We start from the raw sequence: 27,904 nt of genomic DNA, 5'->3' as shown, positions 1-27,904 counted from the left end.
GCGGCCTTCTGAGTCACCTCAATAGTTTGTGAAGAGGAATATTCAATGCAAAATTTGATGCAGATTTGTTGCTCTATTTGCTCAGTCATTTTGAATGTGATGGCCACACAGGTAGACATGCTCACTCAATGGTGTCTACCACCCGCACTGACTAGTACAGGGAAGCCGTCATTGTTCACACACATGCATTCCAATCTGTTCTCTTTGGCTGCCAGGTTACAGTGATGTCATGCAAACCATTCTCGTTATATTAACAATGGCTGGACTTTTTCTGGACAGACCTCGAATGTGTGTGTCTCTCTGTATCTTTTACAATTTTAAAATTAAACATCAAACAAAATAAAAGCATTACTAAAGTGACAGATATCATTAAATGAAAAAAAATCTAAAATAAATTAATCCCTACCTTAGTAAACATAGAGTAGTGAATCAAGTCATTTACCCAATAAATATTTGTTGAATAACTATCAACAGGACTGATAGAACCCCTGCCTCATGGAGCTTACAGTCCAGTGGGAAACATAGATGTAAAAAAACCCCATCATATCAACAATAAAAATTAAAAATACTAAAATAAAAAAATTAAAAGCATCATACATGTCATCAGGGCAATTAAAAAGAATACAGGGTTATAAGGGAGCATATATGAGGGCCATTTTACCTGAATTGGGAGGTTAGGAAAAGCTAAGAGTAATTAATAACATGCAGGAGTACGTGATGTATTAAATGAGACGTGGAGAATGAACAGGGTGAATTACGTGAAGAAATGGGGTGGGGAGGAAAGTCCTTTGTGCATTCAGCGAGAAAACGCATATGCAAAGGTATAGAAGCTAGAGGGAATGTGGAATGGAGTCCAATGTGGATGGAAGGCAGGGTTCCAAGTAGACGGTGTAGGGGGAGTTGGACTTGAAAGGATGGCCGGGGTCAGATCGTGAAAGGCCATGTAAACTTTTACCTCCTGGGGAGAGTTCTTCCACCAAAACCCCTGTTGATGGGATTTCCATTTTTTGTGCTAATATTGTTGCTACTCAGGAACTAAAAATTCAGTGCTTGAAGTTTGAAAGACTAAAGTGTTTTCTAGGGACCCTGAAATCATTCACTGCTGGTTTTAGTGTTCAGAAACTTACTCTAACAACTTCAAGTGCATAAAATGAGTACGGAAGTTCTGTCTCCCACACATTTTCAACCTAAGAACTTTCGTAGGTGGGCTGAAGCTGTCCTCAGGTGAGTGCACCATTTCTGCCTGCCATCAACTTGAGATTATTAGCAGTGGCTTGTTCAATGTCCTCCTGGATTTAGAGAGAAACAGACTTGAAGTAGATGAGCTTTGTAACAAAAAGTTAACTTCAACATATTTTTCTTAGATTGCTAATGTCCTCTTGTGTCAGATGAATCACGTTTGTGTCCCCGACCTTGAGGTTAGCCAGAGTTTTTGAAACTAATAAGTAATTTTACAAGCTGGACAATTTTTCTTTTAACAAAACCAAAGGCATTTGTGCATTATCCTATGCAGCGAGGACAAATGCAGTTTGGTTTGGAGACTCTGGAACGTAGTAGCAGTAGGGTGGAGACGAAGGATGGTTACATTCTAATATGGTCATGCACAATATCAGATCATGTTCAACCGCACGACCATTCCACATGGCTACATAATGGAAAAGACACGGGCCAGACCATTCAGTATACACAAACCATCTGGTGACTTTGCTGGTGACCCCTGAGGGAGGGAGGTGATAGGAAAACTGATGATCCAAGATTTTAATTTTCCTGAAGTTGCATAATAACATCATTTGACTCTAATTCCCCCAAAGTTGCTCCATGCACGTGGTTTTTCTTTCTTTCTTTCTTTTCTTTTTTTTACAATTGTATAAGATTCTCAAAGACCCTAAGCTTTGCAAACTCTAGTTACATGATGAAGTTCCCGGCTTCTCTCTTTTAATTTGAGAGTATACTCTTTATTGTCACTTGAATTCTTCATGATGGCAGTCTTCCCTTCCTTCACTCCCTGCCCTGCCCTGCCTTGCCTCTTCCTCCCATTAATATTGAGAAAATGTTTGGCTGGGGTGGGGTGGAGGGGTGGGGAGAAAATGCAGACAACTGTAATTGAACAACAATAAAATAATTTTAAAAAATACTCAATATTGAGAAAATAAACATTAAATTTGGAAGTGGGATGTTTAAATGAACAGATCATTTTATAGTTTGTTGTACAGGTCCAAGAAAATCTTTAAGCTACAACTCTGGGTAACATTTTTCTTTTCTCTGGTTGTATTTTTTTTTTAATTTAATGTGATCAGTAGTTCAAAGCCAGGTCTGTTTATCCTTGGCTCAGTTTTCATCCCACTGGTTATGACTTTTAGATGTGCATGTGGAATTGCGTTCTCAGAGGAAGATCTAAGAAGACCCTGTTATAAGTATGGGTTAGCCACCACCAGCACAGCTGGTGCGAATCAGCGTGATGCAGCAAGAGCTTCAGGTTATTGGCAGAGGCTTGGTGTAGAATTAAACAGTAAAAAAGGAAAAGGGCTCTGTACCATAGGAGAGAGAAGAGTGGGAAAGCCAGGGAGGGAGAAGGGGGATATTAAAGAGAAACAGGAGAGGAAAGACACTGAAAATAATAGGGCTATTTTTTTTTTCTAGCGACCTCATCAACAAGTAGTAAGGGAGAACTACATCTATACAGTTTTATTAAGTAAAGTGATGTTCAAATATAATCCTTCATGATTTGGAGGGATTTGGGGGGCCCTTATTTTACGTACTAACCTATTTATGGGGGCAAGCAGAGGAACTGTGGGTAACTTCATTACCCATGAAGAACTGGTTGGGAAGAACAGAAATTCGGGGGTGGAGAAAGGATATGGATTTTGTTTCCCAGAATGCTTGTCCTCAGCCTGATCTGATGTGTTTCATCCATGGTTCAGCCACATGTCCCAGGTTTTGGGCCAAGATGTACATGATCAGCATAAGTCTCTCTCATTAGGGCAAAATACTTTCTCAGTTCATTTCCAAAATAGGCTCGCTCTCCAGAAAATGAGCCATATCTTTCCCCGAGGGCTGGCTTCAGTGCTCCTTGAAGTCAAGTGAGCAGTGATAGGTGGATCAGTTTCTGAAAGGGAAGGTCCTGTTTCAGCCCCCTGGCCGGGTTGTACACCTGACACTATTGGATCTGGGAGCCTCCCGTAGACTCAGTCTTCCAGGCGACACCTGTAGGAAGGAGCAGAGGTGGTGAGACTCTCCCCTCCCCCAGGTGACAGGCTCATACTAGTAAAAGCAGCGTAGCTGCCCATTTTCTGGGATTAGGGATTAAAAATGGGGATCCTTATTTGTAGTATTGCAAACTTCAGATCAGAGAGTTTACAGGTGCACATGCACTCAGATTTCAAGGTCTGTAAGATGACCCCCAAAGCTAATTCGAGGTCAAGGTGAGTGTGTGAGATAGTCCTCAAGGTTAATTCTAGGTCTTTATATATGCTTCAGTTACTGGTGCATGTGGTATTTCAGAGATTATGTTTGTGGATTACCAATCTATAGATTCAATCCAATTCCTATGAACATTCCAATGACATATTTCACAGAACTAGAATATTTGAAAAATTTATATGGAATCACAAAAGGCCATGCATAGCAACAACGATCCTGAGAAAGAAGAACAAAGTTGGAGGAATCATGCTACCTAATATCAAACTATGCTATAAGGCCACAGTAATCAAAACAGCATGGCACTGGCATAAAAACAGATACACAGATCAGTGGAACAGAATAGAGAGCCCAGAAATAAACCCACACCTTTATAGTCAATTAACATTCAACAGAGGAAGCAAACATATACAATGGGCTAAAGACAGTTTATTCAATAAATGGTGTTGGGAAAAGTGGACAGATACATGCAGAAAAATAAAACTAGACCATCTTCTTACACCACACACAAGAATAAATTCAAAGTGGATCAAAGACTTAAATGTTAGACCCAAAACCATAAAAGTCCTAAGAAAAACATAGGTGGCAAAATCTTGGATATTGCTCGTAGTACTTTTTTTTTTTTTATCACATATGTCTCCCCAGGCAAGGGAAACAAAAGAACAAATAAACATCAAACTAAGAAGTTTTGCACAGCAAAAGAAATCATCAACAAAATAAAGACAACCCACAGAATGGGAAAACATATTCACCCATACTTCTGAAAAGGGGTTAATATCCAAAATTGATAAAGTACTTACAAAACTCAATGCCCCAAAACACAAACAATCCAGTTAAAAAGTGGGCAAAGGACCTGAAGAGACACTTCTCCAAAGAGGACATATAGATGGCTAATAGACATATGAAGAGATGCTCAATGTCACTAAACATCAGAGAAATACAATAAAACCACAATGAGATACCATCTCACACCTGTCAGAAGGGCTATGATCAACAAATCAACAATCAACAAGTTCTGGGGGGCATGTGGAGAAAGGGGGACCCTTCTGCACTGTTGGTGGGAATGCAGACTGGTGCAGTCACTGTGGAAAGCAGCATGGAGATACCTCAAAAAATTTAAAATGGATCTGCCTTTCAACCCAGTAATCCCACTTCTGGGAATATATCCAAAGGGACCCAAAACATTAATTCAAAAGAACATAAGCACCCCTGTGTTCATTGCAGTGTTATTTACAATCACCAAGACATGGAAGCAGCCAAGTGTCCATCGGTAGATGAGTGGAGAAAACAGGTATGGGACATTTACAGAATGCAATAGTACAAGGCCGTAAAAAAAGAAGAAAATTTTACCTTTTGCAACAGTATTGGATGGACTTGGAGGACATTACGTTAAGTGAAATTAGCCAGTCAGAAAACAATACATACCGTAAGATTTCACTCGTATGTGGAATCTAATGAACAAGCTGAACTAACAAGGAAAATGGGGACAGACTCAGAGACGGAGAACAGGATGACAGCTATTGGTGGGGGGTAGGGGGTGGAGGGACTGAACAAAAAGGAAAAAGGACTCATGGACATGGATGACAGTGTGGTGATTCCTGAGGGGAGGGGGTTATAAGAGAACTAAATGGTAATGGGAAAAAATGCAATAAAAATTAAATTAAAAATATGTTGGAAACTTCAAAAACAAGGAGCTAGATTGGAGTGGGAGACGGTTTGTAAATTTGTTTCTTTTTATGGAGAGTGGAAAAGCATCAGTGTTGGGTTCTGTGAAAAAAAGAAGGAAGTATTTTATGCGTGGTGTGTGGGCGAAGAACATGTTTGTGAGGGACGAACTGGGCAATTTAAAGAACTATCAATTTATAAAACAAAAAGATCCATATCTGATTAGCATGAAAAATGTGCAGATCAAATAGGGACTAAAATGCATGTTGTTTGGCTTTGACGTAAAATACAGAGTGGTGAGCTTACCGAGGGCATAGAATTTGACAGAGCTCATTGCAGTTTCCTCCCTGCGGGAATTCCTGTGAAGAGGCAGAACATTCTTCATGTGCTAAATGAAACAATTTTCTTTAAAACAGTATTTCCTGGAGAAACGGGTTCGTAGTAAGTGGGATAGCCTTCTCCTTAAGAAGCAGCGGCTGTCTCTGAATATGGAGCTATTTTTGTCTGATGACCAACCTAGCAGATGTGCCAATTGCTGAAATCTGCTTGGTGGTATTATTCCTGATCCCTTTGGAACAAATACCAAGTGATGTAATTTTACTACTTTTGATAGGCTTCATATCCTTTTTCCTGGGGCATGATAAACTTGAACTAACACGTCTATTTTACTTTGGACCAGTCCTCCTTGTCATAAGGCCGTCCATTTTTGAAAGAGCTGTTTGGGTTGAAGGATACAGGATGTGGTCATGAAAACAGATCAAAGCTCATTCGCCCTCAGGAAAAATAAGCTCCTGACCTTGGTCTCGTCAGCCCTGTGCTGTAACAGCTGAAGTAACCTGCCCGGAGGGAATGCCTGCTTCCCTGAAGAAGCTGCGGCATTTAGAAATGAGCCAACAAGGCTCACCATGCTGCTAACCACGCTATTCTGCCCTGGTGATGAATGATTGGCTGGGGAGTGAGAAGAGGGGAAATTCTGTACCTCCCCTGGGACCGGCGGTCCCGGGGTCATCCCCCAGTAGAAAGAAACGTTGAGGTCATGCTGATCCTTGTAGGAGTTGTAGCTAGGCTAACTCCAGCAGATATTTTACTCAGATAAATTTTGCTCCATTATGAAGGCCACTGACGTAGGTCTTGGCCGACAGAAAGCCTCCCTGTGCTTCACAAACAGAGGCTGTGTGACAGGTGAGACCTCAGTGCAATGGACTCCTTTGCGTCTCAGTCTTGCCTGCTGCCCACACGGGGAGGGTGAACACTGGCATACGCAGACCTGGACGTTGCAACGGATTAACGAAGCCCCAGTTCATGGATGCCTGCAAAAGCAAAAGGGATTTTTGCTTTGTCTTTCCCAGGCTCAAGAAAACAAAGGAGTCATGCTGTTCAGTAGTAACTGAGTCACCAGCAGCTCTGGAAGTTCTGTTCTCTGAGGCTGGTTTCTATTACTCATTCTTCAAAGCCTGTTGCCGAGTAGCTTTGTCAACATTCCCTCTGAACACCTCTGCTTTGGCCTTTTGATTGGCTGGTGCGGTGAGGAAATAATAGGAGTGCTTCTTCTGACTCTTTTTGTATTAGCTGGGACAACATTTGGTCCCTCATATTCTCCCTCAAGGGGGAGTTCCACTTGTAAGTCTCTTTTTCAAAGTAACGTAAGTAGAAAAAAATTAAATTTGAATAAAAATCCAGATGAGGCAATTATTGCTCTTCTTCTTTCCACTTCCCCCTCCGCCCTCATGCACAGTAAACATTTTTGCAGAGGCCAGCGTCTTCCTCTGTATGGACCAGAACACTTCCCCTTTAGCTTAGCTGGCTGAGGGTGTCATTGATCTCTCTGCGAAGAATCTATTTTTGTTCTCCCTTTGACCACATACCTAGCTGGCATTGGAGTCACTAACTTAGAAACCCTTTAACATAACAATGGAATTTTTAATAATGGGGAGTACAAATAAGAAACCTAAACCAGTCCCTGAGCTTTCTCCTAAATGCGACCCTACCCTGTTAAGCTGTTTCTCCACCCAAGAGTCCTTCACTCAGAGCCAACCACTGCTGACCGTTTCTTGAGACTTCTTCATGCCTCTGCTTGAATGTAATTATGTGCCCATGTCCACATATATATGTGTATTTTAACATATAAGGATTACACTATACACACTGTCTGTACCAGGCTTTTTCCCCTTAAAGATGTGTTTTAGAAATCTTTCCATATTGGCACTCACATTCTTTTAACCAGTCCATGGTAATCCGTCGTGTGGGTGTGCCATTATTATTCAGGCAGTCCCTGCACTGCACTGGTGGATATTTTGATCATTTTTATTGTATTTTTAGAGAGAGGGGAAGGGAGAATGAGAGGGAGAGAACCATTGATGTGCGAGAGAAACAACTATCAGTTGCCTCTCACATCCCCCAACCGGGGACCTGGCCCGGAACCCAGGCATGTGCCCTGACTGGGAATCGAACCGGTGACCTCTCTATTCGTAGGCAGGCACTCAATCCACTGAACCACACCAGCCAGGGCTTGATGTATTTTTAAATACCATGACAAATAATGCTTCAGTGACCATCCTTGTACATATTTTTTTGTTGAAATACTCTGTATATATCCGTAGGATAAATTCCAAACAGTGACATTACATGTTCAAAGGGAATGCGTGTTTTTAATATTGATAGATATTGCCAATTGTGCTCTAAAAAGATTATGCCTGTTTATACTCTCAAGATTATAAAAATCTATTTTCAGTAGAAAGAAAAATAATGTTTTCCCAGACTTATGTAGCTGTTTTTATTTTCTGGTTTTATTTTCAAAGTGCTCCCTGTGTTTTAGCTTCTGATACACTAATAAATGACATTCACACCATCTCCCTCCTCCCCCACACCACTCCAGGATCCAGCCAGCTCTCAAGCTAATCAATAGACTAATTCTTGTCCCACACCTTGAAAGTTAATCTTCAACCTGTGCTGGGGTAGAACAGGATGTGGGTTCTAATTGAGGACTGTTGGCTGATGGCATTCTGTCCCCAGGTAACTGCCCCAAGGACACGGGGTCTGCAGTTCCAGGCAAAGCATCTGTAAGACAGGGCTTTACCACTTCGTCTCAACCTGGACAACATGGGACTTTGAAAGGTTATCAGTGACTCTGCTGCCCTATCACATCTGTGAGGCAAGAGAGAATCTTCTTTGATGCTTTCAAAGGGAACTCAGCACCTTAACTAGGGAAGTGGAATTCATTGCCCGGGCAGGGAAGCGGGGAGGAATGACTAAGCATCCGAAAGCACTTTGAAGCATGTTTGACCATAATGGAAGGCTTCTTCATTCATAAAACCTGATGTTTTGATACCTGTCTAGCATCCTAAGACCCCTGGCCGTGGGGCCTTCAAACCTAATGGCCTAGGACTTGGCACTATGTATTTGCATTCAGATGTCTAATATTACAGAATAACGCAGGTGGAACACAGACATTACGGTACGTGGATTGTTGTTATTTGATTTTTGTTGGGAATGTGTCCAGCCACTGTACAGGGATCTGGTGAGATTGTTGTCATACACAATTGTTTTTAAGTATCTGGAGCTCCTAAGAGGAAAGCTGGAAAATGGTGTACAGTCTGCTCCACTCGCCCTCATCACACTGTGGCATAGCCAGTGGCAACATGAGAGGGCGGCAGATTCCCCGTGGCTAGACGTAGTGCTGGGAACAAGAGGCTGCGTGTTACACAGGGCGCAAGAATTAACCTGCACCCCTTACTACAAAACAGAAACACCTACTCGTCAGTCTGGTTTTCCTACCTGTGTCTCTTCAATTACCACTGAATTTTATAAAGATAGGTGGGGAGGCCGCCACTGTGTTGTCCCCTGGGTCCTTGAGTTTTCTTCTGTCAGTGAAGAAAGCTGCTGTGTCCCCTTTCATCACACTTGCGGACCCAGTAGATGCTTAAAGGAAGAATCTCCTACTTGGGATTTCAGGTAGGTGACAATTTATTCCAGCTGTGTTTGGGGAACTACAGAACCTCGGGGTAGGAGACGAAAGTTTCTGGATGAATTCAGAAGGTGGGGGGAGGAGAGATGCAAAGAGATAACTCCAGATAGAAAGGCAAAAGGGAAGAAAATAAAGTATATATGAATATGTGTGTGTGTATACTAAGGGAACTGTCAGTGAATGCCCCTAAGTCCGTATGGACACGGACCCTTAACCCCATGTTTCAGGAGTGATTTGGTTAAGGATGCTAAGCAGGCACCTAACAGTGTGAGCTTATTCAGTTATAATCCTTGATGGCCTGTTACTCATTCTGCAAAATTGAGCCAAGTCCCTCTTCCCTCTTCCCTAGCAATTTTTCTTTGCTAAGTAATCAGACATGGATCTTATTTCCAAGATGGGAGATAAGACCTTTAAAAAAAGGAAGAATGCAATAAAATCCACAATGGAAATCCAGATAATAAGCCACAGGGCTTCAGAGAAAGGAGATGTGTAATTCCCAGGCAGGGTGGGGAGGAGAGTAGGGATTGTCATATTTTGGGGCTTATTATTTATTAAGAATCCCTTGGTAAACGGTGATGGAATGGGATAAGGCCCTCTCCAGGCAAACAGTTGACAGGAATAAATCCGGAAGGGCTGTAATTATAGGGCATGAATAGCAAACAACAATGAGATTACTTTACTTTGACTGGAGTAAAGCATAGTGAGAAAGAAGTTTCATTGGTGGGGGGGGGGGCGCTGCAATCTGCAGGGCACTGAATGCCAATTGTCGTAGCTCAAGATACTGTTCAAAATGGCCTGGCTGAGTGCAAATGACAGGGTAGACTGGCTACGCCCACCCACGGGGATGGGGCAGCAGCTGCGAGGAAGGCTAGGGTGGCAGGCAAGGCATTACAAGTGACGTGCAGAGGTACACAGAAACTGCCGCAGGCGGCCCCCCGGGCAAGAAGAGTTGGTACTGGGAGGTGGGTGACAAGTCTCCCGGCTGGGAGGTGCTGGTCCAGGCCCATCTAGGAGCAGGTGGCCCTGAGAAGTATAATCAGAAATAAGGAAATGAGAAAGTCTGTCAGCAGTTGGCAGGCTCCAGCTGCTGAGCTCAGGTTTATGGGCAGATTTCCAGGTTCTGGAAGGAGAAAAGAATGGAATGGAAAGCAAGAAGCAGGGTCCCCACCCCAGAGGGACCAGGCAGATTTCCAAGCCAGGAGTCAGACCTGGAACACGGGGCCTGACTAGGAGTAGGAAGGGTCTGACGCTCCATTCCAGAGCGCTGAGCTGAGGTCCCTTCATTCTTTCTGTGTAAGGTTATGCTGGTCTTGGACGCTGAGCCTGCAGGTGGGAGCGGAGAGGCCCAACTGGGTGGACGGGAGGATGCAGACACTGGAGAGAAGGCACAGCCCACTGCTGGCCAACGAGTGTGGGCTTTATTTGGTAGGCAGAGGGCAAAAGGCAAAAGAATTAAAAAAAGGAAAAATTAAAGCAAGAGAATATCTTAATTAGAGCTATATGTCAGGAAGATTAGCTCGATCCTAGTGCATAAAATGAACTACAGTTCATTTGTAATAAATTTCTACTTTACTCCTTCCTGAATAGTTCTCCAGTGTGTTCATTTCTCTCCCTACCTCTTTCTAATACGGTGAGTTAAAGAACCTATATTATTAGCATTGGTAATAAATTCACTGGTAATTAATTAATAACATATTAATTTCATCTTTTAAACAAATTGGGCTTCTAGAAAAGTTGAAGTTATCTACGTGGCTCACACGATATTTCCATGGGGACCGTGCTCCAAACCTCTCTCCATATGGCAATCAGATCTTTCAGAAACACAGTCCCTCTCCCGTCACTCTACCGCGTGACACCCTTCCACATCACGCTGCAGGTGAAACCTTTCCGCCGTCTCCATCGCCCTGGATAAAATCCAGGTTCTACAACACGGTTCCCAAGCTCTCTGTAACCTGGCCCTCACCTCGCCTCCCAATGACCCCTTCCCACTGCACTCATCCCTCAGGCAAAGCAACTGTATCCTGTTCTGTCCGTGAAATTGCTTCCTTCTCTTTGACACCCACGCTGTTGCTCACTCCATTCCTTTCCCTGAGCTGCACATTTCTCCCCCTTTTTATCTGCTGACTTTCGCTTCCCATTAAAGTCTCCACTGTAGACTTCCCTGACTCCTGGACTCGGGATTAGGCGCCTCTCCTCAACCCTAGCAGCCCACTACCTGCCTTCTCCCTCAGCACAGTCTCACACTCTCTGTAAGCGTTTACCTGTTTCCCTCCCTGGACACCGTAAGGGCTCTGACAGCAGGGACTCTGCACAGATCCCCACTGCACGCCCAGCACTTAGCACAGCACCTGGAGCATCACGGCTGCCTACACGATTGCACGGAAGGAGGAATGGGGCCGTTGTGTCAGGCGGTATGAGCCTGAACCAGGATAGCAGTATTGGGGATGAAAAGGACAAGTCACTCTGAAGACAGCCAGTGTGGGCATAATTCTTCGGCACTGGCAACTAACTGTGAATACGACCCTAATTACTAATGGGTACAAAGAACTAATGTATTTATAATGTGCCCTGAGTCCTCAATAACACAGGCAACAGCAAAGATGCAAATAAATGTCCTAAGGACAAAAATGTATTCCTTTGAAAGTAGCGTGACACGTGCAGTCAGAGACTGGGGTCCCGGCATTCACACCGTGTTTGCTGTCTGGACGTCGGCGTTGCTTCGGCTGTCAGTGGAGGTAGGAACACCTCTACTTTTGGAGTCCTTGTGAGGATTAAGGGAGCTAATATAAGCAGAATCGCTTTGCCCACTGCAAAGTGACAGAAAGTGTTAGTGATTACCCGTACAAAAGTATTTGTACCTGCAAAGGGGGTAATAATCGTTGCTGTGGTAACTAAACTGTACGTAATCCTGACCGACCCCCGGGGCACGAGTCTCACACAGACCACCCTGGCACGGAGGAACTTGGACCGTCCACACTGGGTGAAGGGACAGATCTCCATCCACACGACCACGGAGTACTCTGGTGAGAGAGTGAGCGACTGGTACAGTGGGCATGTGGCCAGGCGGTGTGTCCAGGTGGTGTGGCCTCGCTGGGCAGCTGCCTTCCCCTGCCTGGTCTATGATGACCTCACATTTGACCTTTAAGCTTGGGCTCACGCCTTTCCCTCTGCTTGGATTGCTGCGTCTTTTCTCCTCCCCGACTTCCCTGAACCCTTTCCCCATTACCCTGAAATTCTGCTCATACTTCAGGTCTCCTTCAGGTGGCTCACAGTGTTTAGTGTGTCTAAAATTGCTCCCCTGCATCCCCGCAAAAAGAGATCCCACTCTCTGGTCTTCTCTCCCGCTGCCTGGTCAGAGATTGCACTGGTGCTGGGTATTTCCGAGGTGAGACTTGACAGGGGCCCTCCCGTCCGGCTTGTATTCCTGCCCCCAGGCACGTGCCAGCCCCTCAGCTGGGAAGTGCTAGGATGGCCATTCCAAGTGGGACAGACTGTAACACTCACATGCTCGTTTGGGAGATGGAGTCTGGGTGGGCCCATACAGGCCCACAGTAACGCCCTTGCCTCTTGCCGGCTGACTTTATTCACTTCCTCGTTTGCCTCCCACGAAACGCTCCAGAGGCAGGCAGTCCAGGCCTGGTAGGGCGGCTTTGCTCTATAAAGTGAGGCTTATGGCCAGGCTCCTTGCATCTTGCTGCTGCTCCACCATCCTAGGATGATGCCCTTGTCGCCATAGTGAACCGTCACAACAAAATCTTAGCTGGTCCAACTTCATCTTGGAATCCTTGGAACTTACACTCACAGTGAATTTCACCTTCTTAGGGCATCTTGAGTCTGCTATAAATGTATAGAACTAATCAAATGGAAGGGTTTTTCACTTATTTCCCAATCCCCACTTTACCCCAAGCTATCTCAGGTGGGGGAGACCAAAAACTTAGCCCAAGTTGGGTGTGTATTCCAGAAAGGCCAGCTGGTCCTCACGCCTAAGCTCCCGCAGCCCTCAGCCAGGGGTGGTGTGGTTTCCCCAGGCGCGGTACACGTTAACATCACGGTGAGCTGTCGCGGCAAGTTAGAGGAGAGACACTCCTCTGAATGGGGTTAAACACATTACCTATTTGGCTATAAGGAAAAATATACTACTTTGTTATGAGGTTGCCACATAACTTATGATTGCACCATTTCTTTACAGTGCCTCTCTGTTGGGTTGGTGTTATTCTGGAGAGAAATCTGTAGCTTTTATGATTAAAGTCTGACATGAAGGCCATCCTACTCCATCAGTTCTCCCTCCTGCAATACGCACACAGCACCCAATGCTCCACCTCCCACTGCACCCACCCAAAACCCTCTCCACAAACACACACACACACACATACTTCATTATCATCGTTGTCGTCACCGTCATCACCATCGTCTCTGGAGGACAGGGGCAGAAAAGCCAGGCTAGGAGTGAGAGCTCTGTGCAGCTTTCTAGAGCAGCAGCTATTTGCCTAATGGGTGGAAGCTGGCTGAACCCAGGTCACCACGCCTCCCCTTCTCCCGCCCCAAACTAAGCCCGTTTTCATTCTATAGCCCTCCTGTCCTGTCTTAGACAAAACAGGATCCGTATGGGTTAGTATGAGTCGGATCTGCCAATTTAACAAGAAAATCAAAAGACCCAAAGCTCTGTCTAAAACCGTTCCTGGCAAAGGCAATATATGAGATATTTCCTGATTTAAAAAGAGAGAAAAACCCTATCTAATTGACATACGATCCACAATCAACTCTCTAAAGTGGTCAAAGTCCCTTTGCTTTGTGTTTTTGTCTATCTCTGTGTGAACAGTTACCAGTATTTGCAGCATTTTGGTTAATTATTGTTAACGTTTGATTTCCATTATATATGTTTTTCTTTTCTCTCAACCTTCTCAAACTTCTCTTTTAAAGGCAGAAACTTTCCAGTCTTGGTTTCATCCAAAAGACAAATATTTCTGGGAAAACACTGTGTTTAAGCTATTCAGCAATTCTGGTGTTATGTAACTGACCACACTAAGACTTTCAATTAACTTTGGTTTCATTTTATGGAAGAGTGTCATAGATTAGCCTAACTAGCCAGAATTTTAAAAACGTTTGTGTGCTTTGAAACAGGAAACCCTCCTGGAGTATGCGAACACCTTGTGGTAACGGCAGAAGGTAACTCTCTTACCGTTTGCGGTATTCTAAAACCCACCGTCTGTATTCCAAGGCTGATATTAGCGTGTCGGAGAATTTTTAATCGTGTGAGCTTTCCTTTCTGCATTAATTTTTGCAACTCAAGCTCCCTGTGTTCTTTTGTCTTCTGATGTGTTTGGTCATCTTCAGTTGTGGGTGCACCTTGAGACTGTTTCTGTTCCACCAAGGAGAAATCATATGATTCATGGTTCCAAACAACTTCCTTATAGACATACCAACTTGCCACTCACTTTCTTCTTTCTAGTTTTTATCTTTCCTTCCAATCACTCTTCAATATCTCTCCTTTCTTTCTTGTCAGAGCCAAATTGATAATGTTTTCTTCCCAAAGCAGAGAGTCCTTCCCCTTTTTTCTTTATTTTCATGCCCTCACCTCAATCCCAAGGTCCCAGTCTTAAAACCTTGCGGGTTTTTTTCTTTTCCCTCTTATTTACTTGCAATGCGCTGCCTATCATCAAGCTGCAACATTAATGTTTCCAAAGATCACAGATTCATTCCTTTACTTCAAAATCCTTATCTTGTGTCAATCTAGCTGTTATTTATTGGCAAGTGCCTTACTCTCATAGCTTCCTGTCAGGTGGCTGTCCCTCCATGCTTTCTTCCCTCGAAGCTAAAAACTTAGCTCTGGACAAGTACCAGAATCATCTTATTCACGTTCTGTTTCATCATTGCAATTTCCCCTTAAGAAAAATTCAAGAATCTCCTCCAACCAGCTACTTTCTGCAAACCTCATTTCCCTAGACTACACGGGCCACTTCTCCAGCCAAATACCACCCTCTGAACCTGCCATCCTCAGCACTGGAAGAGCTCCCTCTCTTCCTCCCAGCCCGAGTTTCTCTCTCTGTTTTTTGATAAAGGCTGTAATTATCTGCAAGTCATTTAAGAGCGACTGCCTCCTGACCAACCTTCCGTGTCTCTCAATGACACGTTGCTCAGCCTGCCCTGCTGTCCGAATCTGTACTTGCTGATCTGTGGCTTCGTTTCTGTTTATTGTCTTGATGCCCTTTCTCTACTTTTAGAGTACAAGCCACTTTAATGTAGAGACAGTATCGAGTGATTTATTTATATCACTCAGCAACCATTACTAAGCACTTACTGAATTTATAGCGTGGCATTTATCTATGTATTTATCTGTCAATCGATCAAATAGTTACTGAGCATCTGTTCTGTGCTAGGCACTGTGTGAACTGCTACAACACAATGATGAGAAACCCCGACATTGCCTCTGCCTTTGTAGGGTTTGCAGAAAACAGACGCTTATTGACTAATCACACAATTAAATGTGAAATTACAACTGTGATAGAGCCGCACGGAGAGGAACATGGGGCCAGGAGAGCACGTCACAGGGGGTGTCCCCCAGGTGGGAGGGGAGAAAAGGGAAGGGTGTCCCCAAAGGGAGACTCACACGTGTAAAAGCTCTGTGACGCTGGGGGGAGGGTGAGCCAGATATGTCCAAGACGACGACGATGGGGAGGATGACTCCTACACTAGACAATATTAGTATTAATCATGGTGCTGGATACTGTGCTGGAGGTCTGATGGAGATTATCTTACTTCATTCTATGAGCCATTGATGAGAGTGTTTGTACCCCTACTTTTAACAGGCTTACAGATGTTAAAGACCTCGTCTCAAAGAGGAGTGATGCGTCTAGGACTCAAATCTGCGTGCCTCTGACTGCAGAGCCACCACCCTTAGCCCCGAGGTGATAGCGGCTCTAACTGATTCGGATATTCAGTACCATGATTATGGAGAGAGGAGTTTCCTTTAGCCCTGAAACCAGATACGGTTTGGCTAACTACCCAGTAAGTCCTGCAGTTTGGGTCAGAGTCTTCGTGGTATCAGGTCACAAGTCTCCCAGTGTGCCGAGTGTTTTATTATACGTCACATGGACCTGGCATTGGGTCTGAGCCAACCGTTGCATGTTTTCAGCCATGTGGACAAATTCCTAGCTGTCCTGCTTTCTTTTACAGAAAGCTATAATTAGATGAAGACTAATACTCATTAGTCCGAGTTACACATAGTATTCCAGTAACCAGCTTCCTCCTCAGGGGAGCGTCACCAACAATTAAGAGTAACCGCCAACAATTGGTAAAGTAGTAGTTGAAAAATGCTTCTCATTGTGATCGGAAGAGTCTCTGCCTCTGGCCTGACATCTGTGCAGGCTCTGCTTCTGTTTCTTCTCTCTTTACTGTCTACCCCCAAGGCAGCCTCTTCTTTAGTTGCAGCAGGCGCAGCTAAAATGGGCTTGCAAATTGCGTACCTAAATAAGAGAATCTAATAGCACAGCACTGAGAATTTTAATTCATATCTTATAGTATCTCTCTGATAATTAATAAAATCACCTTGGGCCCTCAGAAAATGGAAGCACCTGTCTACTGCGTAAAGAGTGTTTAGAGGACTGTTCATCTTTAACCAAGCATGAGTGCGTCCTTACCCTTTGCAAAGCAAGGCTGAAAGTTTAAGCAAAGAGTAAGTAAGTAGGGTCACCCCAGTTAGCCCAGCTAGTAACAGCAATGCAGGGCACCCAGCTGAGGGTGGGAAGCTGAACGTGAAGTGAATTGGTGAGCAAGCAACACAGCCTACAGGTCTGAAGAATAGAGAGAAGCATTTCATAGGGATGTTGAAAGGATCAGTGGTTTGCATTTTGACAATATTTCAATATTGTTGGCGAAAGGAGTCAAAAAGTAACAGGTTTATTCACTTATATTCTCCACTGAAAGTTTGTTTTCGGGGACATACAGATAGCTGAAGGTATAGTTTATGAAAAAAATGTTGCCAAATGACTATTATCCATTCCATTCAAAAATGGGAAAGGTTTTCAGACTCATCTGCTTAGGTAAGGCTGTCCACAGGTACACGCATTACGCACTCAACAGTCCCAAGGTGTGGAGGGGAAATCCCCACCTCACACTTACTTAGCTTTCTTCGCAGAGCTGCTGCTGCTGTCGTTATTATTGTTGATCTCTTAGACCTGTTTTCCTCCAGACTTTTCCCTGGGCCTAGCACATTACAGTTCAGCAGCGAGTTTGAGGACAATACCAAGGCCTTCCCATTTGTCCCCATCCTATGCTAATATTGCTGTCTTCACGACAATCTTTTCACTGTTTATATCCAAGTACAATGCCCATGATTCGTCCACTGCCCTTCCTTTTCTGTCAGGCAGTACAACCCGTTACCCAAGCAAACATGCAAACAAAGTGCAGACTGCAAGCAAGAGCAGTAAGAGAATACAGAACTACATTAAAGGGAAAGAATGTGGGGGTAGGGAGGGAAGGAGATACGTTTTTACGCAAGGCCTCCTATGTTCCAAGTGCCTTCTATCAGATACTTTACATAGCAGAGTTTCTTTAACACTCATGGGACACCAGAGAGGGAACAGACAAGGAGACTAAGGCTGTGAGCAGCGAGGGTCAAACTCTTGGTTGACAAGTTGTCTGGAGCTGGAATTCAAACCCTGGCTCTCTGATGGCAAATGTCGCATCATTTATAGCCAGGTGCACACATTTCTCCGTGTCATCCTACATAGGTAAGTATACTCAGTCATACTTTTTATATTTTTCACTTTTTCTTGTAGCCAGAGAGGTAGAATAAAAGCTGGGAAAGTGTGGTGTTGTAGAGGCTAATGAGAAAACAAGGGAATGAACAGAGTACTGAAACTACGTATTTCTACTTCCGGGTGGATTTTCTTAAAGAATCTGCGCGCCAGCTGCTCGGTTTGCTCTTACCAGCTCTCTGTTTATTGGCTGTGATGGAACTGTAATGCAGGAAAGTGCTTTTATTTCTCCAGTTTGGGGTTCTTCCGTATGTCTCCCCTCTTTTCTGTCATATTCTAAGCATCTTTTATTGCTCCTGTCAGTGACCACCAAATGTGGAAACAGAAAACTATATTTAGTAACATCCTAGTAGGTTAAGTATAGATCTTTTCTGATCTTCTGTCCCTCCACGTTAACAAGTTTTTAAGTACCCAGTGGGTTATTAACCATAATGTTGTACAGTAGATCTCTGGAACTTTTTCATCTTGCATAAATGAAACTGGATACGCACTGAACAGCAACTCCCTCTTTCCTCCTCCCCCCCCAGCCCCTGGCACCTACCGTTCGACTTCCTGCTTCTATGGGTTTGACCACTTTAGATAACTCATATAAGTGGAATCGTGCAGTACCGTCCTGTGACGGGCTCATTTCACTTAGCATAACGTCCTCAAGGTTCATCTGTGTTTTAGATGTGACAGGATGCCCTTATTTCAAGGCTGAATAATGTTCTATTGTACGTATATACCACATCTTTTAATCCATTCATCCATCCAGGGACATTTAGGTCGCTTCCATCTCTGGGCTATTATGAATAGCGCTGCAAGGGAGCACTCACATCTCTTTGAGATCCTGCTTTCATTTCCTTTGGATACATACCCCGAAGTGGGATTGCTAGATCACATGGTCGTTCTATTTTTAACTTACTGAGCAACCTGCATACTCTTTTCCATAATGGCTGTATCAATATACACTCTCACCAAGAGTGCACAAGGGGTTCCTTTCCTCCACATCCTGGTCAACATTAAAAAAAAAAAAAAAAGGCCAACCTAACAGGTGTGAGGTGATACCTCACTGTGGTTTTGATTTGCATTTCCATGATGATTAATCATGTTGAACACCTTTCCATACACTTGTTGGCTATTTGTATGTCTTTAGAGAGATATTTATTCAAGTCCTTTGCTCATTTTAAAGTTCAGTTATTTATTTTGTTGCTCTTGAGTTGTAGGAGTTCCTTATATATAGTAGATATTAACTCCTTATCATATTTGTTGTTTGCAAATGTTTTCCCCATACCATAAGTTGCCTTTTCACTCTGTTGAATTTTTTCCTTTTCTGTGCAGGAGGTTTTTAGTTTGATGTAATCTTGTCTATTTTTGCCTTTGTGTGCATGTTTTTGGTATTATGTCCACAAAATCCATGTATTCTTCCAGGAGTTTTAGAGTTCCAGATCTTATGTTTTAGTCCTTAATCAATTTGAATTAATTTTTATGTATGGTGTAAGTGTCCCGTTTCATTCTTTTGCATGTGGATATCCAGTTTTACCAGCACCTTTTGTTGAAAAGACTATCCTTTCCCCATTGTGTGTTCTTGGCACCCTAGTCAAAGGTCAGTTGATCATATATGCATGAGTTTATTTCTGAGCTCTTCATGAAGTTCCAGTGACCTATATGTTTGTCTTTATGCCAGTTCCATACTGTTTTGATTACTGTAGCTTTGTAATATGTTTTGAAATCAGAAAGTATGAGACCTACAGCTTTGTTCTTCTTTTTCAAAATTGCTTTGACTATGCAGCATCCTTTTTGGTTCCATATGAATTTTAGGATTGTTTCTGCTATTTCTGTAAAAAAAAGCTATTAGAATTTTATAGGAATTGCATTGAATCTATAGATTGCTTTGGGTAGTATGCACATTTTAATACATTAAGTATTTCAACCCATGAATATGGGATGTTGCTCCATATTTTTGTGTCCTCCTGAAAAACTGTTAGAACTAATAAATGAATTCAGTAACGTTGCAGGATATAAAATCAATACACAAAAATCACTTGCATTTCTATATACTGACAAAGAACAATCCAAAAATGAAGTTAAGAAAATAATCCCATTTACAATAGCATCAAAAAAAAAAAAAAATACTTAGGAATAAACTTAACCAAGGAGATCAAAGACTTGTACACTAAATACTATAAAACATTACTGATCTCCTTTATTTTTGGCAGTGATGGAAATTTTTTTAAGTATATTTTATTGATTATGCTATTACAGTTGTCCCAAATTTCCCCTTTCCCCCCCTCCGCCCAGTACCCCCTTCCCTCTAGCAATCCGCCACCTTAGTTCATGCCCATGGGTTGTGTGTATAAGTTCTTTGGTTTCTCCATTTCCTGTACTATTCTTAACATCCCCCTGTCAATTTTGTACCTACCAATTATGCTTCTTAATCCCTGCACCATTTCCCTATTCTCCCCCTTCCCCCTCCCAGCTGATAACCATCCAGCTGATCTCCATATCTGTGATTCTGTTCCTGTTCTAGTTGTTTGCTTAGTTTGTTTTTGTTTTTTAGATTCAGTTGCTGATAGTTGTTTGTTGTCATTTTAATGTTAATAGTTTTATTCTTTTTCTTAAATAAAGTTTTCATCTTCTTTTTCTTCCTTTAGCATTTCATGTAACAATGGCTCAGTGACGATGAATTCCTTTAGCTTCTCCTGGTCTGGGAAGCACTTTATCTGCCCTTCAATTCTACCTGATAGCTTTGCTAGATAATGTAATCTTGGTTATAGGGCCTTGCTTTTCATCACTTTGAAGACTTCTTGCCAGTCCCTTCTTGACTGCGAAGTTTCTTTTGAGAAATCAGCTGATAGTCTTCTGGGAACTCCCCTGTAGGTAACTCCCTGCTTTTCTCTTTCTGCTTTTAAGATTCCTTATCTTTAACCTTTGGCATTTTAATTATGATGTGTCTTGGTGCGGTCCTCTTTGGGTCCAACTTGTTTGGGGCTCTCTGTGCTTCCCGGACTTGTATGTCTATTTCCTTCACCATATTAGGAAAGTTTTCTTTCATTATTTTTTCAAATAAGTTTTCAATTATTGCTCTCCCTCTTCTTCTTCTGGCATCCGTATGATTTGGATGTTAGCACTTTTGGAGATGTCCCAGAATCTTCTTTACTCTCTTCATTTTTTTTGATTTCTTATTTCTTCTTTCTGTTCTGCTTGAATGCTTATTTCTTCTTATGTTTGAAATCATTGATTTGAACCCGGCTCCCTTCCCTTCACTGTTGGTTCCCTGAGGATTTTTATTTCACTTAGTGTAACCTTCATTTCTCCCCTTATGTTTTTGCTGTACTCAGTGAGTTCTCTGAGCATCCCAATCACCAGTGTTTTGAACTCTGTATAAGATAGGTTGGTCATCTCTGTTTCATTTAGTTCTTTTTCTCGGGTTTTGTTCTGTTCTTTCATTTGGGCCATATTTCTTTGTCTCCTCCATTTGGAAGTCTCTCTGTGTTTCTCTGTTTATTAGGTAGAGCTGCTCTCACTCCCTGTCTTAATGCACCTGTTATGTTGTGTGGAGGAGCCTTAGGTTTTTGCCAGGGCAGGGCATCCTGCTTTACCACTTTGTGGCTCTATGTGGGGGGAGGGCTCAGAGAGGGGACAATGCTGCTGCCTGGCCTCTGGAGTTTTGCCTGGCACTCCCCCTGTTGCCAATCACTTCACCCACTCCCCATATGCAACTGGCACCCTTCCACTTGTTGCCCTGGTGGTGATTTCCAGAGTGGGTGGTTTGCATATGTTCTAAGTCTGTGCGGGCCCTTTAAATGGACTCTCCTGTGACCCAGCAGTTTCTTCTGCTGCCCCAAACACCACTGGTTTTTAATAGCCAGAAGTTATGAGGTTTTATCTTCCTGGTGCTGGAACCCTGGGCTGTACAGTCTGGCCCGGGGCCAGGATCACTCTCTCCCAAGGTATCCCTCCTGATTTTTATCCACCATACGTGAACGTGGGACCACCTATTCTACTGCCACTGTCGCGTCGGTATCATACTGCATCCCCTCTGCCCTGACTCTGCATCACAGCCCCTCCTACCCATCTGGATGAATATGGCTCCTTTAAATGCTTGGCTGTTGTACTCACACACAGTTCGATTTTCTGGCAGTTCTGGGTGTTTTTTGTTTTGAAGTTAGTTATAATTCTTCTTGTGGTTGTGTGAGGAGGTTAAGTGTGTCTGCCTATGCCTCCATCTTGACCGGTGATCTCGTTTTAAACAAACTTGACCTACCTTCTTAGGGGCATGCTAGGTCATGGGTACCCTAATCTGATAAATAAATTCAAACTTAGTTATAAATGACTTATTGGTTTATCCCTCCCACATATTGACTGTGAGAACAATATTTTAACCTAAAGGTAGGTATAAGAAGGTAATTCTGACTGAGCTGCCTGCAGGCAAAATATTTTAAAAATTGTAAACTGTAATACTATCTTGCTTTATCTAGCATAAAGCCAGCCCCCATCCCCTTTTTTTGACCAGCTTTGGACAAAATCAGATCCGTTGTCAGGTATAAACCTCTCCAAAATTATAACTTCAGTGAGAAGGTGTCATTTTAGATTTTGCCACATGGCGTACATATACAAGTTCGGTGACTCTGGGAAAATACAGTTTGGGAGTGAGTGCAATAGTAAGGGAATGGAACATTTTTGGGTCAGTTACCATTGCTAGATGGTTTGCAAACATATTTCATTTAATCCTTTTCAAACTCTATGAGGTAGATATTTGTCCCACTTTGCAGATCAGGAAGTTAAAGCTCAGGGAAGAGGAGCCCAAGGTCCCTCTTAATGTGAGCGTGGATTTGAAGGTGGATCTGCTGGAAGCCGTTTTTTTTCTCTTCCCACACCAGGTGGCCAGCCAGGGAAATGGGGGGTGGGTTGGAGAGATGGTGTTGAGATGTTGAATTATAAGCTTCCCTGTCCAGGAAGGCTTCCTGGGAGGGGCGAGATCAAAGAAACTGCTTGATATCCCTGAAGTGGAAAATCTCCAGCCATCTCCAAATTTACAGCCAGAAGTCAAGTTCAAGTTAGGGTGAAATTAATCTTATGGGCTACTGAACTGTCCTCAGGTGCATCCTGTGGTCTTCAAAATCACTGAATAGGTTCTCCGGGGGTGGGCCTGGAGGCCTGCGGATCGCTTAAGAAGCGAGGAGGGAGGGCTTCCACATGAGTTTCCTCAGGACACTGGGGACGCTGTCCTGGTCCCAGAGGGTTGGCTGAGAGACTTCAAGATGTCCTCAAGTGTCCAAAGATCCTGCTGTTCCCCACCCCCCATGCATGCCCAGTGTCATTCTGCCCTTCTGGGAACATTAGGACACGTGATTCTCTAGTTTTTCAGCTCCTGATGTATTTATTATTAACCAAAGCCTGCCTTATGCCTTACCATGGCAATTAGTTAGCGAGAGGTCTTAAAAACATTAAAGGCGATTAAATTCATTTCGGGGTGAAGAGTATAAAAGACATGAGCCCTAAAGGTTTTATCGTTGGCATGGAATTCTGTCCTGTGCCAGAGTTTGATTACATTATCATCTGGCATCTCGTTGTTGATTTATTAACACTGGATCTAAAAAATGGCCATAATCTTTTGTCCTACAGCAGATCCTTAAGTTGTGACAAAACTCCTGCTCGCAGGCCCCTCAAGAATGGCGTTCCCCAACCCCACCTCCCCTCCCCCCGCCCCCTTGTGGCTATTATCCCGGTGTCCCTACAGTACAGACGCCTGGAGAGGGTGACAATTCACAAAGACTCGCATGCCCTCCAGGGCCACCGCTGGCCCAGTTTCCAGGCAGTCAGTCTCAGCCAGCACCTTCTCTGCTTTCCTCTCTTCCCTCCCACCACGGCCAAATACTGTGGGATGAGCCGTACGGTTTGTAATGGGTGGTAGAATTATTTCCTGTTGGTACAGGGCTGATGTGGGGCAGGGTTCAGCCCCTGGGCACAGGTTCTGGTACATCCTCTGGGCAATTTTTTTTGCCTTAAAAAAAAAAAAAAGAACTTCCTTAGTATTGTTGCACTCTTTGGGGTGGCCATGATTTTATCAAAATTCAGTAACAGGCAGATAATAGATGTTTTTCTGACCCTCACCTCCCATCCTTCTTGCATGCCCCCTCCTCTCCCTCTGTGTCTTTTAGCGAAGGAAGAAGACACACACTTCTATCCCTCCCGCACTGCATCCGATTCTTTTTTGGCGGCTGGCGGCCACCAGGAAAACCTGATGAACTTGAAAGGGTCGTTTCCCGATCACTTCCAGAGCTGGAGAAATTATTTCTCGCTAACTTTGTCCGCAGGATTGACGGAGAGGAGAGCGCGTTCCCCAGCGCGAACGGGAAAGCCTTACATCACAGAGTGGCGGAGTGGCGCGGGGAGGAGTCTCCGGCGCCCTCCTGGCGGCTCGCTCGCTCGCTCGCTCGCTGCGCTCCCTTTGTGGCCAGAGTCGCGCGCAGCGGCGGCGGCGGCGCAGCGCGCGTCTGTGCTCGGGGCGCGGGGGGCCGCGCGGACCGGGGGCCCGGGGTGCCACGGGCTGGCCGGCGCCGAGACCGCTTTGGCCTGGGAGCAGGGCGCGTCCTGCCGCGTCCCCGTACCGAAGGGAAAACTGAGAATGAAATTGCTTTGGCAAGCTAAAATGGTAACGAGAACTCTCTGCCTTCTCCCGAGGCTTCTCTGGTGGGGAATCTTCTCCCGCTTTCTCTGGGCGTGTTTTGGACTCACTCGGAGTGAACGGAGCAATCCGGTCCCATACTTGTGAGCTAAAGCTTTCTCACTCTGCTTTGTATGCCTTTCGCGCTGCGTGTATCCCCCCCTCTCAGCGATCCCCACTTTCTCAGCACTTGCGTTTGGTGTGTGTGGGGCAGATCTGTGTCAAGGACGGGAAACTTTTAAGGAAAAAGAACTGCTGGTCTGGGTGAACCGCGGAGCGCTTCTGTGCCCCAGCGGCTCTTTAACACGAACTCAAAGTTTAGCCGGGGTCGCGGAAATCCAGGGAGTCCAGGCACACGTTTTCCTTGAAGTGGCATGATGGGTTGCTTTCTCTGCACTTGCCAGACGATTTTATGGAAATAAAAATTTTCCACCCACTCCTCCCCTGCTAACTTTTTGGGTCCCTAAACAATACGAGGAGAAAAAGACATGGGAAGCATTTGACTTCCAAAAGAGTGACTCTTGGCATTTTAAAATGCTCGGAGTTTAAAATGTAGTTCGCTCAGATAACTGAGTCACTTATAAAAGCACAAACTTTTTCTGCCAATGAGTTCTTTTTCCTTTCCCTTAAGGAGGAAAAGTTAATCAGGACTATGCCGCAGTTTCTTTAAGAAAAAGAAAAGACTTTAAAATCTTATTTACGATATGTGAGTGAGCCTAGGAAAACCAACTACAAGGAAAAGCCCGGAGATCCTGATCCCACAGGAAAGGGCTGAGGGCCAAGACAATCTCAGCGTTCTCCGTATTGCAACGTGTCTTCTATTGCTCTGATTGTAATTCTTATTTTGAACAGCCTGTCTTTTGCCTCGAGTGCTGGGGTAAGCAGCAAAGCAGCTGGGAGAGATTGTGGTTTGCAGAGAGGGGGAAAAAAAAAACCTTTTTCTTTCTCTTTTTCCCATCCCCCGGTAGAGCTCGATTCAGGACTGGGGTGAAGAGGTAGAGGAAGGAGCCGTTTACCATGTCACCCTGAAAAGAGTCCAGATTCAACAGGCTGCCAATAAAGGAGCAAGATGGCTAGGGGTGAGTAAAGCTGGAGAGATGGTGAACTTGGGAGTTGCCTTGTCTGTTGTTCTGTGAATATCATTATCACTTAGCAGAGGCAGGCTTCTCCCCCCCACCCCCCTTGTCTTTCGGCCTTAAAAAGGAACTGCCAGAGACTAAGTATTTGCACTAGCTGTTCGGGTCTGTCTGTTTTTGTACTTAATGTTTTCCAAAGCATCTTCCCTGGGTTCGTCAATAATTCAGATCCTCTTAGAAACATCTTGAGGTATTTGGCAGCCGAGGGGGGGTTGGAGGGGTGGAAGGTGACAGAGTAGCAGGACCAGAAAGCAGCGCTCTGACAGACAAGAGCCACAAGCAGTTTTGCCCAGATGGCCCCCCTTTCTCTCCCGGTCCTCCCCCTACTGGTGCTGGCAGCCCCTCTCCTACTCCTGGACTTCTGTGAAGTACCCAGAATGCTCGGGGGACAGACCATCCCAAATCTGCTTCCTGTGGGGGTGGCAGAGCTCCCATTGTTACGGCCTGTCTACAGCCCAGGAGGAGGCAGATGCATGCTGAGCGCCCACAGCTGCACGTATAGGGCGCGCAGACAGCTGGGCTTTGGGAGAAACACTGTCTCCATAAGCAAGATTTAAAAAAAAATCTTGGGTGGGATCATGTGAGGTTATTCCTTATCACCTCCTAATGGATCCTTCAACACATCCCAGATGAAGGGGATGTGAGCAATGGAAAGCGTGGCGGCAGGATCACTACTTGAGCGAACGTCAGCATGTGGAAGAATAATGGAGTTCTTGGTCGGGAGCTAGAAGTAATTCTCGGAGAGAGCAGTGAGAGGCGACACAAAAAGCCTCGAGAAAGGAAACAATGGTAGGCTGAATGGAGGGGCTGAGTATGGCTTCACTGGCCGTATGCTAGCCGCACTCAGGCTCCCTAGGTGATGGGCAGTGAAGGTGAAGCAGTCGGTCAGTCTGCATTGGCTTTGGGTCCCAGAGAACTGGGAGTGTTTTGAGTGGCATTCAGAGGTGGGGTGTGAAGGAGGAGGACTGGAAGCAAACTGCCGGGGGCCTTGCATGAAGACCAGAGCCAGCACCTGACTTGCAGCTCCCAGGACTTAAGGCAGGATGGGCAGCAACACTGCTTCCTCTGCCACGGGGCTGTGGGTCTGCTGACACAGGCCTTCCTTGCTTTGGGCTTCCCCAGCTGCTTCCACGCTGGCTTTCCTGCTCTGTTCTTTGGGCCGAGGTCCCACCCACTAGGAGAGTAAACTGTTAGTGACAGCTGCAGGTGTAACCTGACCTGAGGTCTTCATTGTACAGATTGGTACCTTACTCTGAATGTCATTTTAAAATTAATTATGTGCATCACCAGGAGGCCTGGCAGAGAAAGGAGAACTAGAGCTCTGACAAGTCATCACTTGGTTTTTGGTGGTTGTGTATAAGCATTTTATTTAAATATGCTGTCGATGTGGTTTGTCCCGTCGTGGTGTTTTAAAATGATTCACAGGTTCTCAACCAGCTGCCTTCAAAAGGGTCACTACATTTCCTGATGTGGTTGTTTTTCTCCTTCTAACAAGGCTGATGTTGCTTGGGGGACAGTTTTCATTTTCAGCCAAACACAATAGCAATGAGAAAATGGAGGGGTTAACTCCATAGGCCCCAAACACACCAGTACGGTTCGTTTAGATGTTCGCAGTTATTTAGTAATTCTCCCTGACTGTTCTCTACTCTGGACTCCCTTCTCTCCCCCTCTCCCAGTGTTCTCAAGTTTATCCAGTGTTGAGAGTTGGTTCACCCCAGACTTAGCAGTAGAGCTGAAATATTGAGAGGGAGGATAATGTTGGAGGATTGCTTCTGGTTGATGGAGGAATCTGTTCCTTCCCTCCCATTTCAACAGAGTATTATTTGCTGCCTCCACCCCAGTCCTCAAGAACAACTTCTTAGGACCTCTCCAACTCTGATGCCACTCTTTTTTTTTGGTCTTAGGTGTTCTGTTAGGAAGGTCTGTTGTTTTTATCCTTGGAAATTCCAGACTTAATTAATTAAATGTGACTCAACCAGTTGAGCCATAGCAATTATAAAACTTTTCTCTTTAGGACTCAGTGGCTTTTCATATTTATTTTCCTATATTCCTGTAACCCTTTCAAAATTCTTCAAAGCAACCAGCTCTAGCCCTGGCTGTTGTGGCTCAGTTGGTTGGGCGTTGTCCCTCAAGATGAGGCGTCCTGGTTCGATTCCCGGTCGGGGAGCATGCCTGGGTTGTGGATTCGGGCATATGTGGGAGGCAGCTGATTGATGTTTCTCTCCTCCCTCTCTTTATCCCTCCCTTCCCCTTTGTCTTAAAATAAATAAATAAAATCTTAAAAAAAGCAACCAGTTTTAGAGTGAACTAGAGATTG

General features: G+C 44.4%; 1 protein-coding gene across 2 annotated transcripts in view; it reads left to right on the top strand.

The window, feature by feature from the left end:
- RGL1 (ral guanine nucleotide dissociation stimulator like 1) overlaps positions 1-27,904 on the top strand; it is a 225,283-nt gene that overhangs the window by 73,719 nt on the left and 123,660 nt on the right. The window contains exons 1-2 of one of the 2 annotated variants that reach the window (XM_053915560.2): positions 23,924-24,439; positions 25,420-25,530. In XM_053915560.2, coding sequence (XP_053771535.1) covers positions 24,029-24,439; positions 25,420-25,530 — 522 coding nt within the window. In that variant the 5' untranslated portion in view covers positions 23,924-24,028. Of the gene's footprint in view, positions 1-23,923; positions 24,440-25,419; positions 25,531-27,904 lie in introns of those variants that run through there. The other variant, XM_024552741.3, reaches the window with a different exon arrangement.

The sequence above is a fragment of the Desmodus rotundus genome, chromosome 12 (assembly GCF_022682495.2).
Source record: "Desmodus rotundus isolate HL8 chromosome 12, HLdesRot8A.1, whole genome shotgun sequence".
Lineage (NCBI taxonomy): Eukaryota > Metazoa > Chordata > Mammalia > Chiroptera > Phyllostomidae > Desmodus > Desmodus rotundus.
Note: the sequence above shows the minus strand (reverse complement) of the source record. Positions and strands in the feature narration are given on the sequence as shown.